General features: G+C 49.7%; 1 protein-coding gene across 4 annotated transcripts in view; it reads left to right on the forward strand.

Annotated features, from left to right (window-relative positions):
• Positions 1–21401, forward strand: part of SRGAP3 (SLIT-ROBO Rho GTPase activating protein 3) — a 125912-nt gene that overhangs the window by 101082 nt on the left and 3429 nt on the right. The window contains exons 11-21 of one of the 4 annotated variants that reach the window (XM_055805286.1): positions 1385–1412; positions 6878–6908; positions 7597–7657; positions 8063–8140; positions 9275–9409; positions 12655–12760; positions 13052–13279; positions 14723–14802; positions 17608–17788; positions 18368–18517; positions 18885–19212. In XM_055805286.1, coding sequence (XP_055661261.1) covers positions 1385–1412; positions 6878–6908; positions 7597–7657; positions 8063–8140; positions 9275–9409; positions 12655–12760; positions 13052–13279; positions 14723–14802; positions 17608–17788; positions 18368–18517; positions 18885–19212 — 1406 coding nt within the window. Of the gene's footprint in view, positions 1–1384; positions 1413–4907; positions 5011–6877; positions 6909–7596; positions 7658–8062; positions 8141–9274; positions 9410–12654; positions 12761–13051; positions 13280–14722; positions 14803–17607; positions 17789–18367; positions 18518–18821; positions 19213–21401 lie in introns of those variants that run through there. The other 3 variants (XM_055805284.1, XM_055805283.1, XM_055805285.1) reach the window with 3 other exon arrangements.

The following is a 21401-nucleotide window of genomic DNA, read 5'->3' on the forward strand; positions in this document are numbered from 1 at the left end:
AGGTGAAGATAAGTTGGTGTCCTGATTCTCCAACAGGAGAGAATATATTTAAATTAAAATACATAAATGGTCCGTGGTCTTGTTTTAACAATGCAAAAATTGGAATTGGTGTAGGCAAGGGGATGAGCTTGTGCTTCACAGAGGTTGGACCCACCTCAGCTCTTCCCAGAGATCACAGAAAAGAGCTCTGTTTATTGGATACAGTGCTGAGACTCCTGTGGGTCGATGCAAGAAGCGATCAACTGTTGAAGATTCATTTGATGGCCATCCGGGTCTCTCTCACAAGAGCCATACTAATGCCATACTGGAAGCATGCAGGGTCAGGTGTTTTAATTCTCTACAGAGTTGTGCAAAAGCAGCTGTGGAAGATTCTCAAATGAAAACTTTCTGAATTTCTCCTGGGCAATGGGATCATCCTGCTATGTAGGCGTTCGGCAAATATTTAGCCCGTAAATGCCAAATGCTGCGTTTCAGCTTGAGCTGATTCTCATTAGGAAGAAGTCTGGATTTGCAAAACACTCCTGTGGAATTCTTTGCTTTTTCAGCTAGGAATTGGCTGCAAGCTTGCTTTCTGCAGGTGCCAAGGCAGTGCAGGAAGGAGGCATGTGTAGCCAAATGCTTCCTTTTATGTGTCTTAGAAAAAGGGAGAAGAAATCAGCTTTCCTGGCCTTGGGAGAAAGGCAAAAACAGCATGTGAAATTAGTTTAGTTTTTTTCAGTGGATTGACAAATACTTTTGAAAATGAACAGATCTTATCAGTGGTGATATGCTGCCATTTATATAAAATCCAAGCACTGAAAATATACGAAGGGAATGAGAATATTGACAGCCAGAATAGAGTCTGCCTGATCGTGATTAGATGGGCTGTTATCTCACAGGAAAAGCCGGGGAACTGAATACTCCACTGCATCCTGGTGCTATTAGTGGTCCTCTGTGAGGCAGTTGGATAATCTCGGCAGCCCCTCTGGGGGCTTCAGCCTTTATTGGAGTGCCCCTTTCCTGCTTGGGTTTGGCCAACCCCCAGCTCGTGTAAACAAGCACTTACTGCAGAGGACCTGCAGTGCATCTGGTTATTTACAAGATGGTCTTCATATTGCAACTAAACCTTTTTTAATATCGGTGGGAATTGAGGATGGTTTCCCTCTCTTGTGGCTGAGTCCTGGATTTCTATCTAACACGTCTTTTAGTGGTGGGTATAGCAGCCACCTCGGCATCTCCCCAGCCTGCTGGGCCCTTGGGCACATCCAGCTTCTTTTTGCCAGAAGCTATTGACAGCAGCGCTTACAGAACCTTTAAGTGTGTGAGTGCTTGTGCAAATGTGTGTTAACAGTCGTTCTGTGGTGACTAGCATAGAGAGATGATGGCAATTCGTGTTTTCTTACAGGTGAAAGAGCTGAATGCGGAACAACCAGGTGAGCAGTTTCTTCCCCTTCATCTGCTTCTGGGAAAGGCTGCAGAAGGAGGGTGGCTGTGGGAAGGGTGGTTTGCTTTGGTACTGACACAGCTTGGGGGCGTCAGATTTAACCATCTTCTAGCCACCCTGTGCTGGCAGGCTGGAAGGCCGGCAGTCCCTGGCTCCCCACATCACTGCCCTGCTTCTCAGCTGCATTGCCTGAAGTGGATTAATTAGGGTGATGACAAACAGGCCCTTGTTTTTGCTGCAGTGTAATTTCTAGCTGACTGGCTCTGAAGTACTGTGTCAGCACCGTGCGGTGCCTTGTAGCATAGCTGAGATTGGGTTGTGTTCAGACAGCGGAACACAAGGGTGTCCACCCACTCCCTGCCATCCCTCTTTGTTGAAGGACTTCAATATGTCCCCAAAAGCCTCTCCCAGCTCTGTCTCCTCTGCCTAGGAGAGCAGAGCACGTCTGCATTCACAGACTTTCATCCCTCTACAGCAGGAGATAGTGCTAGGGGCGAGTGTAACCGGGAGGAGGCTTTGATCTGTGTCCAGTCCATAAAGCATCTCCACAGAGCTCTGGTGGCTTGCTGTGGGTGTGCTGGTTTTCTGACAGTAAGACATGGGCCAGCAAAGCCTCCAAACATCTCCCCAGAACATGTAGAACCTCTCTCCGTGTCATCTTTTTACAGTCCAGTTTCAGTGCTTAAGAAAATTTGCAATGCCAGCAAAAAAAACCCATTCCATGATGGAAATGCTGAAGCAGACAGGGAAGCCTGGGCTGCCATTCCAGGCGGGGAAGAGGCTGCCCTAGCGGAGGGCAGCGCCTGGCGCTCTCGCCTGCTGGCTGGAGGGGGCGGCTGCCGGGCTGGGCACCCGCTGGGGGGGCAGGGCAGGGCAGCGGGTGCTCCCGGGGCACAGGGGGGTCTCTCCCGCCTGGCGCAGGCTGGGCACTGCGGGCACTGCGCAGTGTGCCGCTGCACCGGTGCTCCAAGGAGCCGCTCCTGAGCGCGCTCCCCGCCGGACCGGCCCTCACGGCAGCCGCTGCAAGCGCCGCCTCTGGCTGCGGGTCCCAGGAGAGCCCCGACACCCTCGGTCCCCCGGTGTGTGGCAAGCCCGTGGCTGGTGGGGCTACGGATGCACCCAGGAGGTGAGCTCCGGCCCCTGGGGTGTGCCAGGCAGGGCTTTCTGCGGAGCTGGTGGGGGAGCCCACCCCACCGGCCCTGCGAGGTAAACCCGCGGGGAGGGTGGGCTCTGGTACTGGGTTCACCGGGAGTGGGCACCCGTGGGGCTGTGGGGACAAAGGCATGAACAGCCGCCTCCTGTGTGAGGGGTGATGGCACAGCTCCTGCTGCTTTGGTTGCTTTTGTTTCAGCAGTTGCTTTTACTTCACAAAGGAAAACAAACAAGAGGCAGTCTCCTCGTGTAGGCAGTGCTGTAGCGTAGGCAGAGCAACCTTCCCACCAGCTGCAGCCAGAGGCCAGGCTGTCCTGGCCGGGAGAGGAGGTTACACGGCAGCAACAGCACCGGGTCCCTGGCCTGCAGCACGGGGCCGCTCAGCTGAGGGTCAGGTGGGCACTTGAATGGGCAGCAGTCGCTTCTGCTCCTCAGGTACCCGTTGAAGGAGCAGTTAGAAGCTGTAGGAGTGTAGAGTAAAATTAAAGGCACCCAATGAAGGAACCGGCGGATCACAACTGTCACCTTTGCATTACAGCTCTGTGTAAATGTACGCGTCCATTCGACTCTGCTCTGTGAGAACTTCCGCATGCAGGCTCCTAGCACTCGTTTTTGTTTGCGTTTGCAGTCATGATCTCTCCTCTGCCAGCATCAGTGTAGCCTGGGGGTAGGGGACAGGTCAGAAATCAGTTAGCGATTTTATGCTATTTTTCTCCCTTTTCTAGATCTAGACACTTTGGTCTTAATGTCCTTCACTATCAGAAGAAGAAATCAAAGTGTGAATAGCGTTAACGAAAGCAGCCCTCCAAAGTCCTGATTGCTGCTCTAAAGTCACACGTTTCCATGGCCTCATTTCCAGAAGCCATAGGTGTCTGTTACCCTTGCTGAAGTCAGCAGGGTCTTCAAGGTCTGTTCCTGGTGACTTGATGAGGACCCTCGGTCACTAGCCAGTAGCAGTAGGGTCACACCACTTCCTAACGTGCATGCCCACCTTTTCTGTTCTTACAGAGATGCTGGTGGGTTTGCTCATCTGTGTTGACCATGCTCACCTTTTTGTTTGGTGTTTTGAGTAGTCTTGGGAATGCCTGCTGGAAAGATGAAAGACCATTCACATCCCTGTGGATCCCAAACAGAAGTTAGCTACAGGGAGGTGGTGTTCCTGCTTTGTTCTGTCTGGCCATCTGTGAGCAGAATGAGGTCCGTTTAGGAATAAACAGGAATAGCCCAGTGTTTTTTGGGGGTAGCTGTGGTCAGTTGAACTCTTCAGCTGTTCTTCGTGCTTTTTCAGGTTGACAGTGCCGAACTGGTGGAGGTAGGAGGCAGGTGTTAAAAATCCTGCTGAGCACCAACACTTCATTTTACTGCAAATATGTCATTGCTGCTCCCAGCACAAACACTGAGCAGCAGTTTTGGTATTTGGCATCTCAAAGAAGGAGAATTGTATCTGCAGATTGTGGGTACCAAAGCCAGTTGTGACCTTAGCGGTTCTATTACTCTCTGGCTTGAATGGAGCAGGTTCTGCGTTCCTGATCACCATTGTTCATTCAGGCTGTGGTTGTTTGTGTAGTTACTGCTCTGTCACTCTCCAGGTCCTGGAGATGACTAGCTTTTACAGTAGGAACCAGGACTCTTCAGGAAGCCTGGAACAACAGCTGGTTAGACTGCTGTATGGGGCTGCAGCTGAGGTTAGAGTCTGTCTGATAGGGAAATATTGGAAGATTATGGGGATGGAAAGTAATGGCTAGGTTGGCTTATTGCTGTTAAATGCTTCTATTACCAAGATTAAATTGAATTTATTACTTAAATAAAGGCTGCAGGCTTGACCTTGACTTGCAATTATGTGTGCAGTATATAGTGAACCACTCTGATGTTGCTCTAGGCTGCCTACAGGTTAGCTCTGCTGCCTGTTCTGACACCTGCCAGCTGCACCCGGGCTCAGCCAGGCTTGGGGACACACAGGAGTGAGGCCGTTGCCGCACTGGCTCCAAAATGAGTTAGCCAAGTTAGTACTAGGGTAGCCTGCTCCAGGCTGCTGGAAAAAGGGTTTTGGAGCAAGCAGAGGGCACATCCCCAGGAGCCACGGGCACTGTGTGCGATGTAGAGGAGTAGAGCTGAGCTCTTTGCAGGTCCCCGGCCACAGGGGGAGTGGTGTCCGTGGTGGGATGCTGAGGCGTGGGCAGCTGCCGAGTGTGTGGAGCTGCATGTTGAGTCCTTACAGAGGGATTTTTCTGTTTTTTATTTCTTATTCATGGTCATAAGCTTTGAGATCTCACCCTGTCATTGCATTTATGTTTGGTGTTCTGTTGATTTATTTTGTTCCATTTTCTCCCAGGCCCCCATGTCTTCCCCCTAAGCCACAGAAAATGAGGAGACCTAGGCCTCTCTCAGTCTATAATCATAAACTCTTTAACGGGAATATGGAAACGTTCATTAAGGTACTCGCTGGCTGACAGTAAGAGTTTATGAACGCTGTGAATGTAATGGTGGCTTTCCTGTCCTAACTGCTGGCTGCTTTCCTTCCTTGGCGGGGTCTCTTGGGTCTGCCCTGCACCCAGCTGACGTGGCCAGCACGTGCTTTGCCTCTGTGACGGTTTCTCCCCATAGCTGTCCTTGCCCCTCGCACGTTCCTTGCATTACCTGGCCCATGGCTGCCCACGCGCCTTGTGGCCAGGGCAGCAGCAAGGGCTCTCATGGCCGCTGGCCACGCTATGCGGCACTTAGCCACGTCCCCTCGGCTGGCACCGCTTCCTTCCTGGCAAGGAAGATCAGGCAGCAAGGACAGGCCAGCCCGGCACCCTCAAAGGATCAACAGTTCCTCCCACCTTCCCTTTTTCTATGTATTTTTGGTGGTCATCTTCCCCCGTGGCTGGGGAGGAAAATGGCTTGTAAGCTCCCAGAAAATGTCTCCCAGTTGTAAGGACGGACAGCCCTGAACTGAAACGCTGCGTGTATGGATGGCTGTGTGGGAGGGTAGACATGTTATCCTCGTCCTTGGAATATGTTAATGGTAACAGCCTGGCTGGCTCATCTCTGTGCCATCTGCTGATGGGTGGCTGATGCCATCACGCAGGGCATGGCGAGTCCGAGGGCCCCTTCCTGCATCCCGACGAGGAGGGAGGGCAGGCAAGAGCCGCCAGCCTCTCCCGTGGGAGACTGTTGCCTCCAAATGCCCCCAGAGAGGAGACATGGCAGCTCGCCTGCCGCCTGCCACCCATGCCGGTGCCCATCCCCGCTTGGCGGCCAGCGCTGAGCCGGGTGGTTCCCAAAGGGCGGCTGGGCCATCTCCTGCAAACCACTGCGGATAACATGCAACAGGCGCCCCTCCGAAGTGTGGGCTAGAGTTTTTTCTTCCTTTAAGCTGGGGTGAACTCAGATGAACTTGATTACTGCCAGTGCAGTCCCAGTGGAAGGGGGCATTTGGCCCTGCTCATCCCAGAATATTACCCAGAAGGAAAGATTTGAGGAGAATAAGGAGGAAATGTATATGTGGAATTTGTCCCAAAGGATGCCTCCAGCTATCTAGCTGCAGATCCTCCAAAATCCTGCACTTTGCAATCGCCTGGCTGCTGGAAGGATTTCTGAAGGTGCTGTTCCAGTTACTTAGAGTGTTTAATCCTGCACTGAAGAAAGCTTTAGTGAAAATGCTGTAGGAAGTGGTAGTGATAACCTGTTGGATTAGGTAAACCAGTAGTCATTGCCCGGCTCTGGTTTGCTCTCTTAGGCTCCCTTCGTGCAACCATGAGCCTAAGGGCAGCATTTATAAACCGTGCACTGTCACAGGTGATACACAGGCCTGCCTGACAAAGCCGGTAATCTCTTTAATACTTGTAATTATTCCTTATGAAATTGATTTTTAAAAAAGTAATGCTCATTAAAGTCCAGCCTGTTCAACCCTGTGTAGGAGGAATTATCTGCAGTGGAAATCTGTCTGAGCGGCCGGCGTCCCATGCCCGTGGGGACTCCTGGGGGGCCAGTGCTGTGCTGCCAGGGCTGCCCTTGGTCCAGGGGAGCCGTGTGGCCTGCAGCGGGGCCTGCACTGGCCTTGGGCTGCTGTGAGTGCCGCAGGGGCAAGGAGGGAAGAAATCGGAGAGGCAGGCTCTGCAGGGCACTGAGGCTGGGGTGCAGCGTGCAGACCGGGTGGGGAGGGAGGGTGGACAGCCTGAAGGCCTGGGTTGGACCTTGCTAAGCTGCCATTGCATTTGAGCGTTCATGGCCTCCGAAAGAGATGCTTACCTCTAACTGAACTTATCCTTGCTTAATCTTTTCTTTTTTTCCCGCTCTGCTGCTTTTTTGTGTTCTCAGAGGAAGGAGGAATGCGCGAACAAGAAATCAGGTATTTACTGGAGGCCCGTCTACGAGACGGAGTAAATTAACCAGAGAGATGCAACTGTACTCTACTGGGGGAAAAAAACCAAACCAAAGCAAGCCCCCTAAGGAAAATAAATGTCCACTTAAGCAGTCAGACATGGCTCACATTCCCCCTTGAGCTCCTTCCACGAGCAGCCTGGAGAGAAGCAGCTTTGAAACAAAAGCCAGAACTCATCGCAGGTTCAGATCCAGGCAGTTTATTTCATACACTGTGGTGTTTCAGTATGTTTTTTTGTTTTTTTAGCGTCTGCTGACAGTGGCTCTTTCTTTAGGTGGAAATACTGTTGTAAGCTCTGTTACTGGAGGCTTATTTCATCAGACAGGTATAGCACAAGTTTTATTTTGGCTCAGCATTACACCTTGGAAATGGAGTAGCTGTGATTCTGTTGCATCAGTCCCCTGTCTCAACCAGATAGCAAGCAGCAATCTTTCACTTTAGTGAAAGCTATTTTTGTGCATAATTGACCGCATATAGTATACTCAGCACTTTTTGATGGCTTGATGTGTGTAACGCCTCCTTTTCTTGCCTGTCCTCTTACTAAACTCAATGGCACTCATTTTCAAATCTCTGTTTTTACAGTCTTTAATGGATTTCCCGTGCTTTGTTATCAATAAACCAGTAATTTTTCACTTTTTCCTTTCCTTTCATGAAGGATTCAGGACAGGCTATTCCGCTTGTAGTAGAAAGCTGCATTCGTTACATCAATTTGTATGGTAAGTTAATTCAGTAATATCAACAGAAACTTTCTGCAAAGGAACTTAAGTACTTGTCGTTAGCAGTGGAATGTAAGCAGAAAAACCTGCAGCCTTTGCTATGCGGGCTCAGGTTATAACTACAGTGGTACTTACTGTGATGTAGCATTGAATGACTGGCAGATACTTCGGTCTGGCTAGCACTTACTCAGGTCAAACTGCTCGCTCTGGCCCCAGGCCAGCAGGAGCCCTTTGAACACTGATCTGGGGGGGCTTGGTGGGAGTATATCAGCAGGAATGAATCGTAGCAGGCTGTCCCCTTCTGAGCCTCTCGGGGCACATCGACTCCTAGTTTCTGCTGTTCTTTCCCAGGACGTACTGCCTAACAGCTACAGAAATCTTTTCTAAAATTTTGTTCTCTTCCAGGCCTGCAGCAGCAGGGCATTTTCAGAGTCCCTGGCTCCCAGGTGGAAGTCAACGACATCAAGAACTCGTTTGAGAGAGGTGTGTTGCTGGGGTGTGCAGCTGCAGCTGGACTGCTGTGTCTGAGCAGAGACCATTGATGGGCGTTCCAGTGTGTGCTGGGTGCATTAGACACTGGGTAAAGCCTGTGCTAAAGGTCTTTCTGCTACGAGATACGAGGAGGTTTTATCCCCTTCTAGGTATCTCAGTGTTGTATCTCCAGCCATAGCGAAGACTCACCTGGGGAAAGAGTATGAGAAGTAGGGGTAGGTGTGGAGATCTTTTCCACAGTCATTAAGAGCATGAAAGCCTCAGATGAGAGCCGTAAAATAGTTCTCTGGGGATCTGTTTTCCTCCTCCCTGCAGCAGTTTGCCAAGGGAGGAGCAGCATTGCCATGTGTGCCTGCTGGCAGCGTTGGTTGTGGAGTTGCCAGTGATTCTGTTGAGAAAAGCACCTTGAAGGTGCAGGACTGTCAGGACAGGCTGTCAGGACAGAGCCATGCTGCTACTGCTGAGGGAAGGTGAAGCTGTGCAGGGATCAGTCCAGGTGGAGGTAACGGCTTCCACGGCTTTAATCTTTGAGCAACTTCAGAAGGATGAGGGCGAAGGTGGGCAGGCCAATGAATGAGGCAGTGGTGGGGTTGTCAAAGGCTGGAGGATTTGCGCATCCAATTTAAGAGGAATTGGTATCCAAATCCCTTAGGCATTGAAAGCCTTTTATAGATTTAAGTCAGTACAATGCCATCCATAACCATTCAGTCTATTCCAGAGGTATAATTGCATCCTCCAGCCAAGCCTGTCTTCTCAGGCTTTCACCTACCATTGCTCAGATCTGCTCAGCTCTCTATGCTGTTGCTTTAAATGCAAAAATGCACTGGGCTGGAAACTGTAATGGAGGACTGATTAGTAACATCCTCATCTTCAGGAAAGGTTTAAAATCTCCACAGTAAACTGTTTTTTAGTAGGTAGGGCTATAGCATGCCTCAGTGTGATGCTATGTCAGAGTACCTTGTTAAACTCTCCTCTTGCTGGGAAAACGCACAGCATTAGCATTCCACACAGAGGAGGGGTTTCTGAACTGTGGGGAAACTGGGTTTCCACTGAGTTAGGAAAATACTTGCTGTGTTAGTCCAACTTGATAGTAATGTTGGAAATAAAAAACTCTTCTCTGGGCAGGTGAAGATCCCCTCGCTGATGATCAAAATGAACGTGACATTAATTCAGTGGCTGGAGTCTTGAAGCTGTATTTCCGAGGACTGGAAAACCCCCTCTTTCCTAAGGAAAGGTTTCAAGATTTGATATCTACTATAAGTAAGTACATGTGACAGCTCTTCTCAGAGAATAGGGTGGGACAAGAGAAGCAATGAACAGGGGGCAAGTACACTGGAGTTTTGCAAATAGCACCTTATACTGTAAGAAGGGCTATAGGTCTACAGTGGAAATTGTTAGGAAAAGAAATTAAGAGTGCGTGTTGGCAGTGCTGGAGGCAGGGGAGAGGTAAAACATCTTGCTGTGGCTTCTACTAAACATAGCGAAAGTCAGTAACTCTTGGCTACTCACAAAGCTTCTCCCACTCTCGACTGTGCAGGTGTGGTTTCAGCCTCACTCCATCAACCGTTCTCCAGGTGTTTGCCATGTGCATTTCCCGTCCCAAGGAAGACCAGAAAGTTCTTTGGGATGTGAGCAGAGGTAGAAGCTCAGGGGTTATAATCATGAAGATCTGGAATTAATGGTGGGGAGAGCCTGGTTTCTTCTTGTTCTGTCCTGAATTCTCCCAACTCCACTTGCTTCTCTGCAACTGAAGAAACAGATAGCCCAGCTGGGGTTCATTTCTCTCAGTACCTTGTAGTGATGACATTTATTTATTGGCAAGTCATGGAAATTACTCCCTTGAGGGGAGGGAAGAAGGCAGAATGAGTTTGATGTTTCAGAGATGATGGAGGAGCGTGCTGCACACTTTGGCTGCAGGATGACTTCATTTCACAGGAGAGGCATTGGGGTTGTTTGGGGTTTCAAGTCTCTTGGAACGTGGGTAGCTTCAGGGGGATTGACTGGGGAATGTGTGCTAAAGTCCTTCGTTTGGCTTTCGCTGCTCATAGCTCCTTCCCCTCTTCTTAATGTTAATGTGCATAACTGATAAGAGATTTAGTGATGTCAAGAAAGACAAATGATATCTAGAGGGGAATGATGCAGGGATGGGCTTGTTCCAGGAAGAGAAGAATGTGCTCTTATTTTTCAAGAACAGTTGCTTTATACAGTCACTTTAGGAAATTCACTGTAGCCTTTCAGTTTTGATGCGTGAAACAGCACAGCACACCTGTAGCACGGCAGATGAAGGAGGCTGTTTCTGCACCAGTTTCGTCCCCAGACAGGGATTTGTAGCCTGGCTTGCAGCACTCACTCTGGCTGCCCTCCCCTGGGGGGGGGGGGGGGTGGGGGGGTGGAGGGGAGGCTTGCAGCAGGCAGAGTGGGGAGCCGGAGAGGGCACAGCCCGCAGGGAAGGGTCCTCTTCAGTGCCAGGAAATGTGCCTGGCGCCTGGTGATGTGACTGTCTGTGCTTGCAGATAGGCTTATGCTTTTGCACCATCCCTAATTAATGCCAGTTTGCACAATTTATTAAGCTTTTGGGAGTTTTTGTTGCAAACATCATCTGTTAATTTTCTGCATAGTATTCTCTCCTCTTTTTTTTTTTCCTCATTTTAGCAAGAATCTTCCTTTTCCTCATCTTTCCTTTCTTTTCCTGCTGCTACCTGTCAATTAAGTATAGTTTAAATTAATTAAAGTGCCTTGTGCCCATTAAAAATCTGACCTTAATTGCGTCTGACTTTCTGCCACATAAATACAGGGTGTGTGATAGGTGTCCCAGCCGGAGCAGATTGAAGAAACCTTTCTTTGAGAACCACTGCTCATTAAAATGCCACCCTTGCTGTAAGATATTCTGTCTTGTTTTGTAATTATGGTGGAAAGGTTAAATGCAGCCGAGCGGTTTGGGCTTTCCACCGCAGTGCATCACAAAGCCACCTTGATTTCCCTTGGCTCCTGGAAAGATATTCCGAGCGAGTTTTTCGCAGCACGTGCTGCTGCGCATGTCGCAGGGCCTCTGCCTGCCCCTGGAAGCTGCAGAGCCGCATTGTTCCCTGCCGATGTGATGGGGAAGCCGGGCTTCCTGGTGGCAGATGAAATGCTGAGTTTTGCTTTTGCTTATGGGGGACTGAGAGTTTACATGGAAGTCCCTTTGTTTGCAAAGGTTCATTCAGGAGTGTGCCTGTATTGTAGAGTGATTGATGATTACTCCATTAATTCCTCTGAATTACAGCCAGTTGAAACATTTTGCTAAGTGAAAAGGCAAGTTCTTCAAGACAACTTGTTCCTCTGGGTTTCAGAACAGATATCTATTGTGGTAGATCTATTGATTTATTTTTTTGTTTTATAAAAGTCCTCAAGTTAAACCAAACCAAAGAAATAGAGAACTCAGTAAGCAGTAACAGGGTAAATACATTCCTCAAAAGGAAAAATTTCCAAAATGAAATACTATAAAGGTTTCCATCAGCCTGCAGTCCATCTATATGTTGTCAGTGAATTTTATTATGGTTAGCAAATGTTTGTGTCAGCACAGTAAAGTAAGCGTCTCTTCCATGCATCTGAGGCTGACTGCTTTCACAAAAGCTTTGGTACTCCTTGTCTGCTTTCTGTAAAATAAAAGTCGCAGGATTAACTATCTACATAATATATTGAGCAGATACTAGTGTAAAAAACCCAGTAGCCTTGGGGGCTGGAATGTGCTGCCAGCTGCTGTGGGACAGTGCTGAGCCCCTCAGCGGGTCAGTGCTGCAGCAGGGCTCTTGTAGCTCTGCAGGTCGAGGAGGCTGCTGCATGGGGGTTCAGCACCACCCTGGCATGGGGCTGCAGAAGGATGAGGGGCAGTACTGGGGTCCCCGGCTGAGTCAGCTGGCACAGAGAGCAAGATCGCTGGAGTCACCCTCCTTCCTACAGAAAGAAGCTGGTTTCTGAGAGCAGCTGTGGGCTTTGTGCACTGCTGTGTGGAGAAGTGAGTCTTAAAGTGCTGACTCAGAATCAGTTCAGATTAAATTCCTGTTAAGGCCAGTGGGAGAGTGGAGCAGAAGGACTCAGAACAACTTGATGGTTAACCCATAAGAGTAACATGAATAAAAACCTCATCTAAAAACCTGCACTAGAAAACCAAGCAGTGCTCCCTTCAGTGCTCCATTTTCTAGTGCCACGTTGACTCAAGCTTTTGAGGAATAGAGCGGTTGTTGGGGAATGAACTAAATAACGCATGAACAGTTATTTTAAAAATAAAACCATGGAAATGTCTTTATTTGCTGAATCTGAATGTATGCATGAATTCACCCATGGAAGAGCACCGTGCCTGATTCTCTGCTCACACCTTAGTGCCAAACCAGTGGATTGAATCTAGAAACAGGCTGTTGTTTTCCTTGCGTAGTAGGCTGCTAGAACTGGAGCAAGTCCCTCTGGTGCTGTGTTGTCTGGTCCTGAGAAGGTTTAAAGATGCGCTTTCTATCTGTGTGTTCCAGAAATTGAGAACCCCACCGAGAGAGTGCACCAGATCCAGCAGATCATCATCACTCTGCCTCGGGCTGTCATCGTTGTCATGAGATACCTTTTTGCTTTCCTTAATCAGTGAGTCTTTTTTTTTTTTTTTTTTTTTTCCCCCTCTTTCACTGAGTTTCTCCTTGCCCTGCTGTTTTTGTCAGACAGTCCCTGACTTTGCTGCATGAGTCCTTTTTGGTATGGCCACGAAGAGCTGTATTTTGCTTCTTCCTTGGCCTTGCCCAGCCATGGCTGTGTGTGGGGAAGATGGACAGCTCAGCGATGACTGCTTTCTTGGGTGGTGGGGGGTTGTTGGTGGAAGATTTTTCTGAGCAAACGGGGAAGGTTGGCACTGCACCTCGCTAACACTTGTGCTTGCAGCTTGTCGCAGTACAGTGATGAGAACATGATGGATCCCTACAACCTGGCCATCTGCTTCGGGCCCACTCTGATGCACATTCCGGATGGGCAGGATCCGGTGTCCTGCCAGGCCCATGTCAATGAGGTCATCAAAACCATCATCATTAACCACGAGGGCATCTTCCCCAGCCACAGAGAGCTGGAAGGACCTGTCTACGAGAAGTGCATGACTGGAGGGGAGGAGTACTGGTAAGGAGTGGGGGCAGGATTTCATTGTTTGCAGAGCTTACAGCCGGGCCTGTGTGAGGGTTCCCCTCTGGCACTGTACATTGCGAACCTGTGACAAAATGCAGAGCTTTGGCTTGAACCCTGGCAGGCAGAAGTTGACCCCAGCTCACCTGAGTGTAGGAGAAGGTATCTCGGGAGCAGACCCCCAGGAGGATGGGGTATGAGGATGGCTTTGAGGAAATTCAGACTTAATATTCAGGGCAGCCGAGCACAGCACTGGGGTGGATTTGCCCCCTGCAGAAGGGGCATGCCCTTTTGCACTTATTCCTGTTAAATGTTATGAAGAAGGTGTACAAGTGATACATATTTGATATGCTTGTGCTGTTTTACACTGGTTGAGAATCTTACTCCATACCAGGCTGTCTACATGGTTCCTAGCCATAAATACTTTCATAAAACTAAGAGGATTTTGCACAGCTAACTAATTAGTATCTACGTAAATACATCAGTTTTGCTTTTGATTTTAGCCGTGCCGGGTAGGCAGTTTCAACAAGCATTTATTTTTTTCATGCTGACTCAGCATTATAAACCTTAGTAAAAACTTCAGGAAAAACTTTTTTCTAGTATGAATATTAATATTTGTGAAGATTCTTTTAGCTGCATATTTGCAGAAGTGTGTTCAGAACAGAACCAGAATTTCAGGTCAATTCTAACCAAATTTCTCCTAGGCTGGGATTTTTGAGTAAAGTCCCATAGTTCCATCACAATTTGCTAGCTGGATGAAATCTCTTAGCCCAAAATTAACCTGAACCTTCCAGTTCCTTTTGTTCTGTCAGTGCTGGAAGACAGATGAGGTTGCATTAGCTGTGGACAGGATCAGCTGTGTGCGGTTCCATTGCATCATGTCTTTCTGGTGTACAGTTTGCCCTACTTGTTATACCTGGGGTAGGAAAACTCTGTAAACAAACTCCCACGTGAGAAGTGTAAGTGATATTAGATGCTTGTCGGGAAGATGCTGGAATTCTAAACCAACATTCAGATCTGAGTTTCAGCAAACCAGTATTTGTAACAGACTTGAAGTGATTTTTGTGTAAGTTTTATACGTTTCCGAGACCTAATCTTCCCTGACACTGATTACCTGCCGCCATTCCTACCGATGCAAGCAGAGGATAAAATGCTGTAACTCATTGTGAATGAGTGAATGGAACATTTTAACTTGATACCACTTTACACTTGTTTTGCCAAATACAAGTAAGACATAAGAGGAACGGAACATGATGTTCTGGGCCTGGAGATTGTGGTGCGAGTGTCTGCTGTTCTCAAAGCAAGCTCAGAGATCTGCTGTGATTTAAAATGACCATCTCAGTCCTATGAAAAGTAAAAATGTAACTGTTTCAGATATCCTGAGTGCCTTAGGAACAGAATCTCCTTCATTCTTTGAAAGCACGGTGTATTTCATTTCAGTGACAGCCCACACAGTGAGCCAGGCACCATCGATGAAGTTGACCATGACAACGGCACAGAGCCACACACCAGTGATGATGGTGAGTACAGATGTGAGTGGCAGAAAATTGGGTCTTGTTAGAAGAGCTGTGCATGCAGGAAAGCCACGTGTCCTTCACTCCTAAGCAGAATAGAGGCTGGACCAGTGTCTGGCATGTAGTGAGGGACAATGTTTTGGTGTGCTTAGTAATGAATATGCATATTAATAAATATTGTGTATAGGTTTTCACCATAGGATGTGTGTGGACCTTTGCAGTGGTCTGCTTCCATGGCAGGATACAGGGGTGGTTTTTCCAGAGCTGTTCTATGAGATTCCATTAATCTGTCCCCTTGGGTGCACTGTGCAGAAAACAGTGAACTTGAGTGGCCCCACTGGGGGCCCTCTGAAGTGCGAGGGTCTTTCAGCTGATTTCATTAGGCTCTGGATCATCCCCTGTGGAGCAGGTGTCTCCTTGGCAGAAAGTAAATGCCCCTGTATTCAAGCGAGCTGCAGCCTGGTGTTCCCTGCAGTCAGTTCTGTTTCCTTTGGTGACAAAATACCTGCCTGCTCGTTCCTGCTCGTGTCAGGCCCTTTGGAGGGCAAAGCAGGCTGTGTTGTGAGCCAGGACCGTGCAGCCAGGTGTGAATCCCTTGCAGCTGGGATCATCCGTGTTCCATAACGCTCTGGAGGGGACTCAGGTCCAGCATTCTGTGAGCTCCTGCTCGCCTGCACATCGGTGTAAACCAGCTCAGGGTTTCATGTGTGGGCTCTCAGTGAGAGCTGTAAAGCTCATAGCGATCACAGAGGCGAGCGTGGAAAGGTGCGTGGTGACGGAGTTGGTCAGGAAGCCTGTTGGCTGCGGGACGCGGTGCCAGTGCAGGGGGAGGCGCTGTGCTTCCCACGCCCCAGTGGCACTGGCAGCTCAGCCTGGGGGAGACTCCTGGAGACCCTGCTGGCACTGGCGGGGACGGTAGGCGTGCTGCCCCATGATGCCGTTTAATGGCAGGGCTTTGCTGCGTTGGAAGGACACCAGGGAGCTGGACACCTCTTCTGCTTTCACGACTGCTTCTGATGCCTTGGATGTGTCCTGCCCCGACAAAGCGCTGCCGCCACCAGCCGCTGGAGGGGTGGTGGGAGGAGTGCCTGGCTGGCAGGCACTGTGGGATGGGGGAGGCCACAGCAGGGCTGGACGGCTCAGGACCTGCTCTTGGCTACAGGCAGGAGCCGACAGGACTAGAAGATGAAGGAGAGCAAGCTGCCATTTAGCCAATTTTATGCTTGGATAGTCACATTAATAGCTCTGATTGGAGTTTCCGGGTGATTAACTGTGGTGCAAGTGTAGAGAAGAGGAGCAGCTTTATTTTGTGAATTTACATGTTCCTTCTTACCCTCTCCCTTGCCCCGTGCACCCTTCCTTCTGGGAATCTCATTTTATCAGGGTTGTGAGAGCCCTCCAGGTTGCATCCCCTGCAATGTTCCTTCCAGAGCATTCCCTGGTGATCCTGGTGCAGTGCTCCCAAAACACCCTCCTGCTGGTATTGGTGTGGATGTGTATTTTGAGTTGGGGGAAAATCAGCCTGCTGAAGTGACCTGTCCTGTCCCACGTGGGACAGGGAGTGGGGCAGGGGTCTGATGCAGCATCTCCCATGTCCTCCTCCGGTGTCTTCTCCTCTGTATGGGTTTGGTCACTGAGCAGAATGATGAGTCACGTCCTGATGGCTGCTGACGCCAAGCCTCTGGTTAGTGACAAGGCAGATGGAGCAGAGCAGGCGTCTGTATTTTAATGAGAATGTGACAGATCTGGAGGAACTGGGAGGATTTTCCCTGTTTAACTTTGTCATCACCTGTCTGCCAGTCTCCAGGTGGGGTTTAAAATGATCAGGTGTCTCAAGTAATCAGAGTATATTAACTGCCTGCTTGCTGGCTCTGATAGTGGCTAGAGGTAGGCAGGTGATGGCAACCTGCTTTTTCACCCGTCTCAGAGTTGCTTCTGCCAGTGCAGAGAGAAATACTGTCACTGATCTGCAGTTGCTGCAGCGGTTTCTCTGGGATTCAGTGTTCCCAGCTGGAAACAGATCTGCAGCAGAGCTGGGCTTCTCAGCGCTGAGCAGGCTCATCTTTGTGTGCACCAGCAGCTGCTGCTGTGATGCCCTTGGCCAGGGGCTCAAAGGCTCCTGGTGTGCTCTTGACCTCCTAAAGTCAAGTCTTGCTTCAGCCCTCTTGGATTTCAGGCCCTGAGCTGCCAGTTTGTGAATCTCTGGTGCTTGGTAGAGCTTAAATTAGAAAAAGTGGAGAAGTGGTGCAGTAGAAGAGTGCTGAAAGGTCTGCAGATGTGGGGGTGTGATGCAGAGCAGCTGCCTGGCCAGAGCTAGTATCATTGTTTCTGTGGGGATCCCCAAAGGAGGATTCGTTACTCATCAATAATTCAGGCCAAACTGTCTCCAGGTTAAGGAAAGGAAGGAGAAGGTAAGCAGGGCTTTGATCACAGTATCTGACACAGCTTGACAAGATCCTAGTCTGGAGGATAATGGGGTTCTGTAACCAAAGAAATCACTTTGCAGAAAATGGGAGTGTGGGTGATGGTGCCATATGCACATAGGGAATTTTCAACTAGTCCCCATCTGGTTTGTAGTTTTTGTAATTGCTGGTAGTTTGAGTCTGTGAGAAATTCCAGGAAGGCTGGAAGAACAAAAAGACTTGATCAGTCTAAAAATAAGATGGCTCGTACTCGGTGTAAGGTGCCCTGGGGAAGCTAGGGCAGCAGCATTACTGCTGTTCTGGTGCAATGTCTCTCTCTCTTGGATTTATTGTGCCTCTGTGGTTGTTGAACTAAGATTTTCTCTATGCGTGCTGCTCTCCTTTGCAGAAGTGGAGCAGATTGAAGCCATAGCAAAGTTTGACTATATTGGACGATCTCCACGAGAGCTCTCCTTTAAGAAAGGGGCCTCGCTTCTCCTGTACCATCGGGCGTCAGAAGACTGGTGGGAAGGGAGACACAATGGTGTGGATGGCCTCATACCCCACCAGTACATTGTGGTGCAAGACATGTGAGTAAAGTGTTGATCCAGGATGTTAAAATCATGTAACTACACAAGGTCCGCTTTAGCCATCTAAAATCGGTGGCCATGTTTTCCAAGGTTTAATGATTTTGGTGGGAATTCTGGACCTGTTCACATCTGCCTCTCCATGTGTTGCCTCAGACTGTTTCTTGTTCAGGCTGATAAAGCCGAGCACTGCACACTGTACTTCAGTGTGCCTGAACCCCATCGATCGTCCTGACCCAGGCTTAATGTTGGCCTTGCCCCCATGTATGTTGACCTGGCATGGTTGAGTGCCCACCTGGCCTATAGGCAGGTCTCGGGGTCCTTTGCACATGCTGCTTCTGTTGAAGTACCATACCTGGAGTCATTAAAATGGCAACTACAGCGCAGGGGGATACGAAAATGTGATGTTTGCATTTTCCAAGTTCCAGGTACTGTCCGAAGTGGTGGCCTTAGTCTAGCCCTTTGTTAGCAAAGTCTGGAGCTGCTGGAGTGGTGATGCTCAGGCCTGCATTGTGGCTGGGCCCTGTCCTCACTCCGGGGGCAGGCAGAGCCCTGTTACTGATCGGGGTCTCCTTTTCCTAGGGATGATGCGTTCTCTGACAGCCTGAGCCAGAAGGCAGACAGCGAGGCAAGCAGTGGACCGCTGCTGGATGATAAAGGCTCCTCCAAGAACGATATCCAGTCTCCCACGGATCACATTGTGGACTATGGCTTTGGGGGAGTGATGGGCCGGTAAGGAAACCCTTGTTTTCCTGTGAACACACAGGTGGTTGCTGTCACGTGTGGCGAGAGTCAGTGTGTGTGTAGGGCAAGACAGAAGGGAAGGCTCCAGTAAGCACTGCAGAATAATGCGAGCGTGGAGGGGTTTTAATGTGTGTTGCTGACGTAGATCTTAACAAGTGAAGAAGGTGCAATGCTGTCCCTTTCTTTGCACTGGCTAAAATGTCTGTCTGCCCTCTTGCCTTAGTCTTCTGGAGCTGAAAGGCTCGAGTTTGGTTTGATCTGAACTCTCATTGCTGAGCGATTTGTCTTACAGCATGCAACCAGATGCTTTCGATCTGATGGACAGTGACCTAGTCTTGTGATGGATTCTTTGCAGAGTGAGATTGAGGTCTGACGGTGCAGCTATCCCTCGCCGTCGAAGCGGGGGGGACACCCACAGCCCACCCCGAGGGATGGGTCCTGGCATAGACACTCCTCCTCGAGCAGCGGCCTGCCCTAGCAGCCCCCACAAAATACCTCTTAACAGGGGCAGGATTGAGAGTCCTGAAAAGCGCAGAATGGCGACATTCGGCAGTGCAGGCAGCATCAATTTCCCAGACAGGAAGGCCTTGTCTGATGGCCACCCGCTGAGATCGACCTGTGGATCGACTAGACACAGTAGTCTCGGAGATCAGAAATCTCTAGAAGCAGAAGCGCTTGCTGAGGTAAGAGGGTTGTGAAGTGGCTCTTGGTGCCCAGGGATCGAGACTTTAAAATAAACGTCACTGGGGTAGTGCCGCAGAGCCCCTTCCATCTCAACACACTTCAGAATATACAGTGCTGTTGTAGCTGTGATGGTTTAAAGATAAAAATGAGCAGCCAACAGCTTGCCTGCTTTTCCAACTGTACCGGTTGGTCTAATAAAAGATACTGCCTCCTTCCGCAAACCTTGTTTCTTCAAAAAAAATAGGCAGAAAAATTCAGTCCATCACGGAAATGTGCTGGCAGCACTTGCCTCCCACAGGGAGGGAAGTGCATTATCTTCATCTGACGCTCCATAAGGAGCTTAGGAGGAGAAAACTGGATTTGCCAAATCAGAATTTGACTGATGCTCAGTGTTTGGAGAAAAGTGTTTCAGGTTTGTTACTGGCTGTTTGTAGCTGGGACCTCGATATGTTAGTCTAATGCCAGTGTGATACCTCCAGCCATGCACCATTCAGTGTCACATTAGACCATCAGTTCCGCAGAACCTGTTAAATTCATGTTGCCTCCAGCATAGCCTGCAGGTCTCTCCACTGCTGGTGGGAGGCTCCCAGCCAGGTTTCAGGCAGGTTTTACCGTTTTACTAAGCCTGTTAACACCTCAGAGAATGGTCCTTCCATGGAGCAGACTGCACAATCCTCCAGCCTCTCGGGGACCCCCTAGCTCAGGCACAGTCCCTGCCAACGTGTCCCAGCGGCCGCAGGTTGGGCCCGTTCGGGGCCTGGGATGCTGTGGGGACAGGCTGTTCGGAATCCCCTATTTCAGCAGTTACCCAACAGCTTGCTTCATGCCACCCTCAGGCAGGAGCAGCAGCTGTAGGATGGTTGGTGATGCCCGGGCAGAGGGGTGCAGCTGCTGGGGGGGTGCTGCTGCCCACCACTGGCAGCAGCTGCTGTGCCACGGGGTTTGGCAGGCTCTTTTACTTAGAATCAGCTGCTTTCAGTGGGATAATGAATGATGATTGCAGAAAGGAAGAACTCTTACTGTCCTGTTTGCTTTTCCACCAGCCATGCTCCTTGTTCTCTTGCTCTGCAGCACGCTGCCCAGCTTCTCTGTCCATTAAGAGCTTGCTTGTGGTGTGATCAATTTACAAAGCTACAGCCGTAGCGCAGCGCGTACCCTGAGCGATGGCTCGAGCTGGGGTACCGCGCCCGCCCTGGGATGGGATAACGGCATGCACAGAGTCCCCAGGTTCGGCTGATGGGCAGCGATGCCCAGGGCCGTATTCGCCAGGTGTAGTGCAGGGCTGTGGGGTCCAGAGCCTTCAGAGGGATGGGTGAATGCTGAGGGCAGAGCACGATTTGGACAATTTTCCTTGGCTTTTGTGGGTTTTTTTGGTTTGTTTTTTTTTTTTAAACCTTGTAAAAGATTCTCACTCAGCTGGTGTAAATAAATACTTACCTGGAAGTCTGTAGGACTGTTGGCCTTGGTAGTGCTGAGGCTTAGCTCTGGGAGAATATTTTCACTCATTATCTGAACAGCTTAATAGAATAGGAGCTAAGTTCTTAATTATTTGCCTTCTGCTGATGCTCTGAATGTTACCTGAGGCTCATCGAGTATCTTGTACGCATTATAAAATTAAGGACTCTTCTACACAAGGACAGGGAGGAGACAGGAGGAGAAAGTAGCCACTAGAGCTACTTTTTAAATGATTGATTCAGTTGCCTTAAGTCCCTTTTCGGATGGTCTCTTTCTGAGTTCCCTCATTCAGTTGAGGTGGATTTAAGTGAAGCTGAACTAGGGCCCCTCTATTTCCAGACGAGACCATCAGAACTACAGCTGTAGGCAGTTCAGCCAGTTTGCTTTCAGTGGGCACGTCTGGCTGAACTGGGTTCACCTACTGGAGGGTCTGTGTGTGCAGAACCATGGAGGCCGTGCGGTGAGGGACTGGGGCCCATCTCACCTCGGCCACCTCCCTTTTATGTGTGGTGAGCTGCCATCTGCTGCTTGCTCCACCTACAGCCCTCTGCATGTCCACCCCATGTGTGCCATTGCCCTGTAGGCACAGGGATGGCAGAGCTCCTGTGCGTCTTCAGGGCCTCCTCCTTCAGGGAAAGCCCACCCTCAGTGCTGGGGGGGGTGGAGGTGCCCTGTCTCGTTGGAGGTGTGGACAGGCTGGTGTTCACCCCATTGCTCGTAGTGCTCGGGGTTT

Source organism: Falco peregrinus, chromosome 5 (genome assembly GCF_023634155.1).
Source record: "Falco peregrinus isolate bFalPer1 chromosome 5, bFalPer1.pri, whole genome shotgun sequence".
NCBI classification, from domain to species: Eukaryota; Metazoa; Chordata; class Aves; order Falconiformes; family Falconidae; genus Falco; species Falco peregrinus.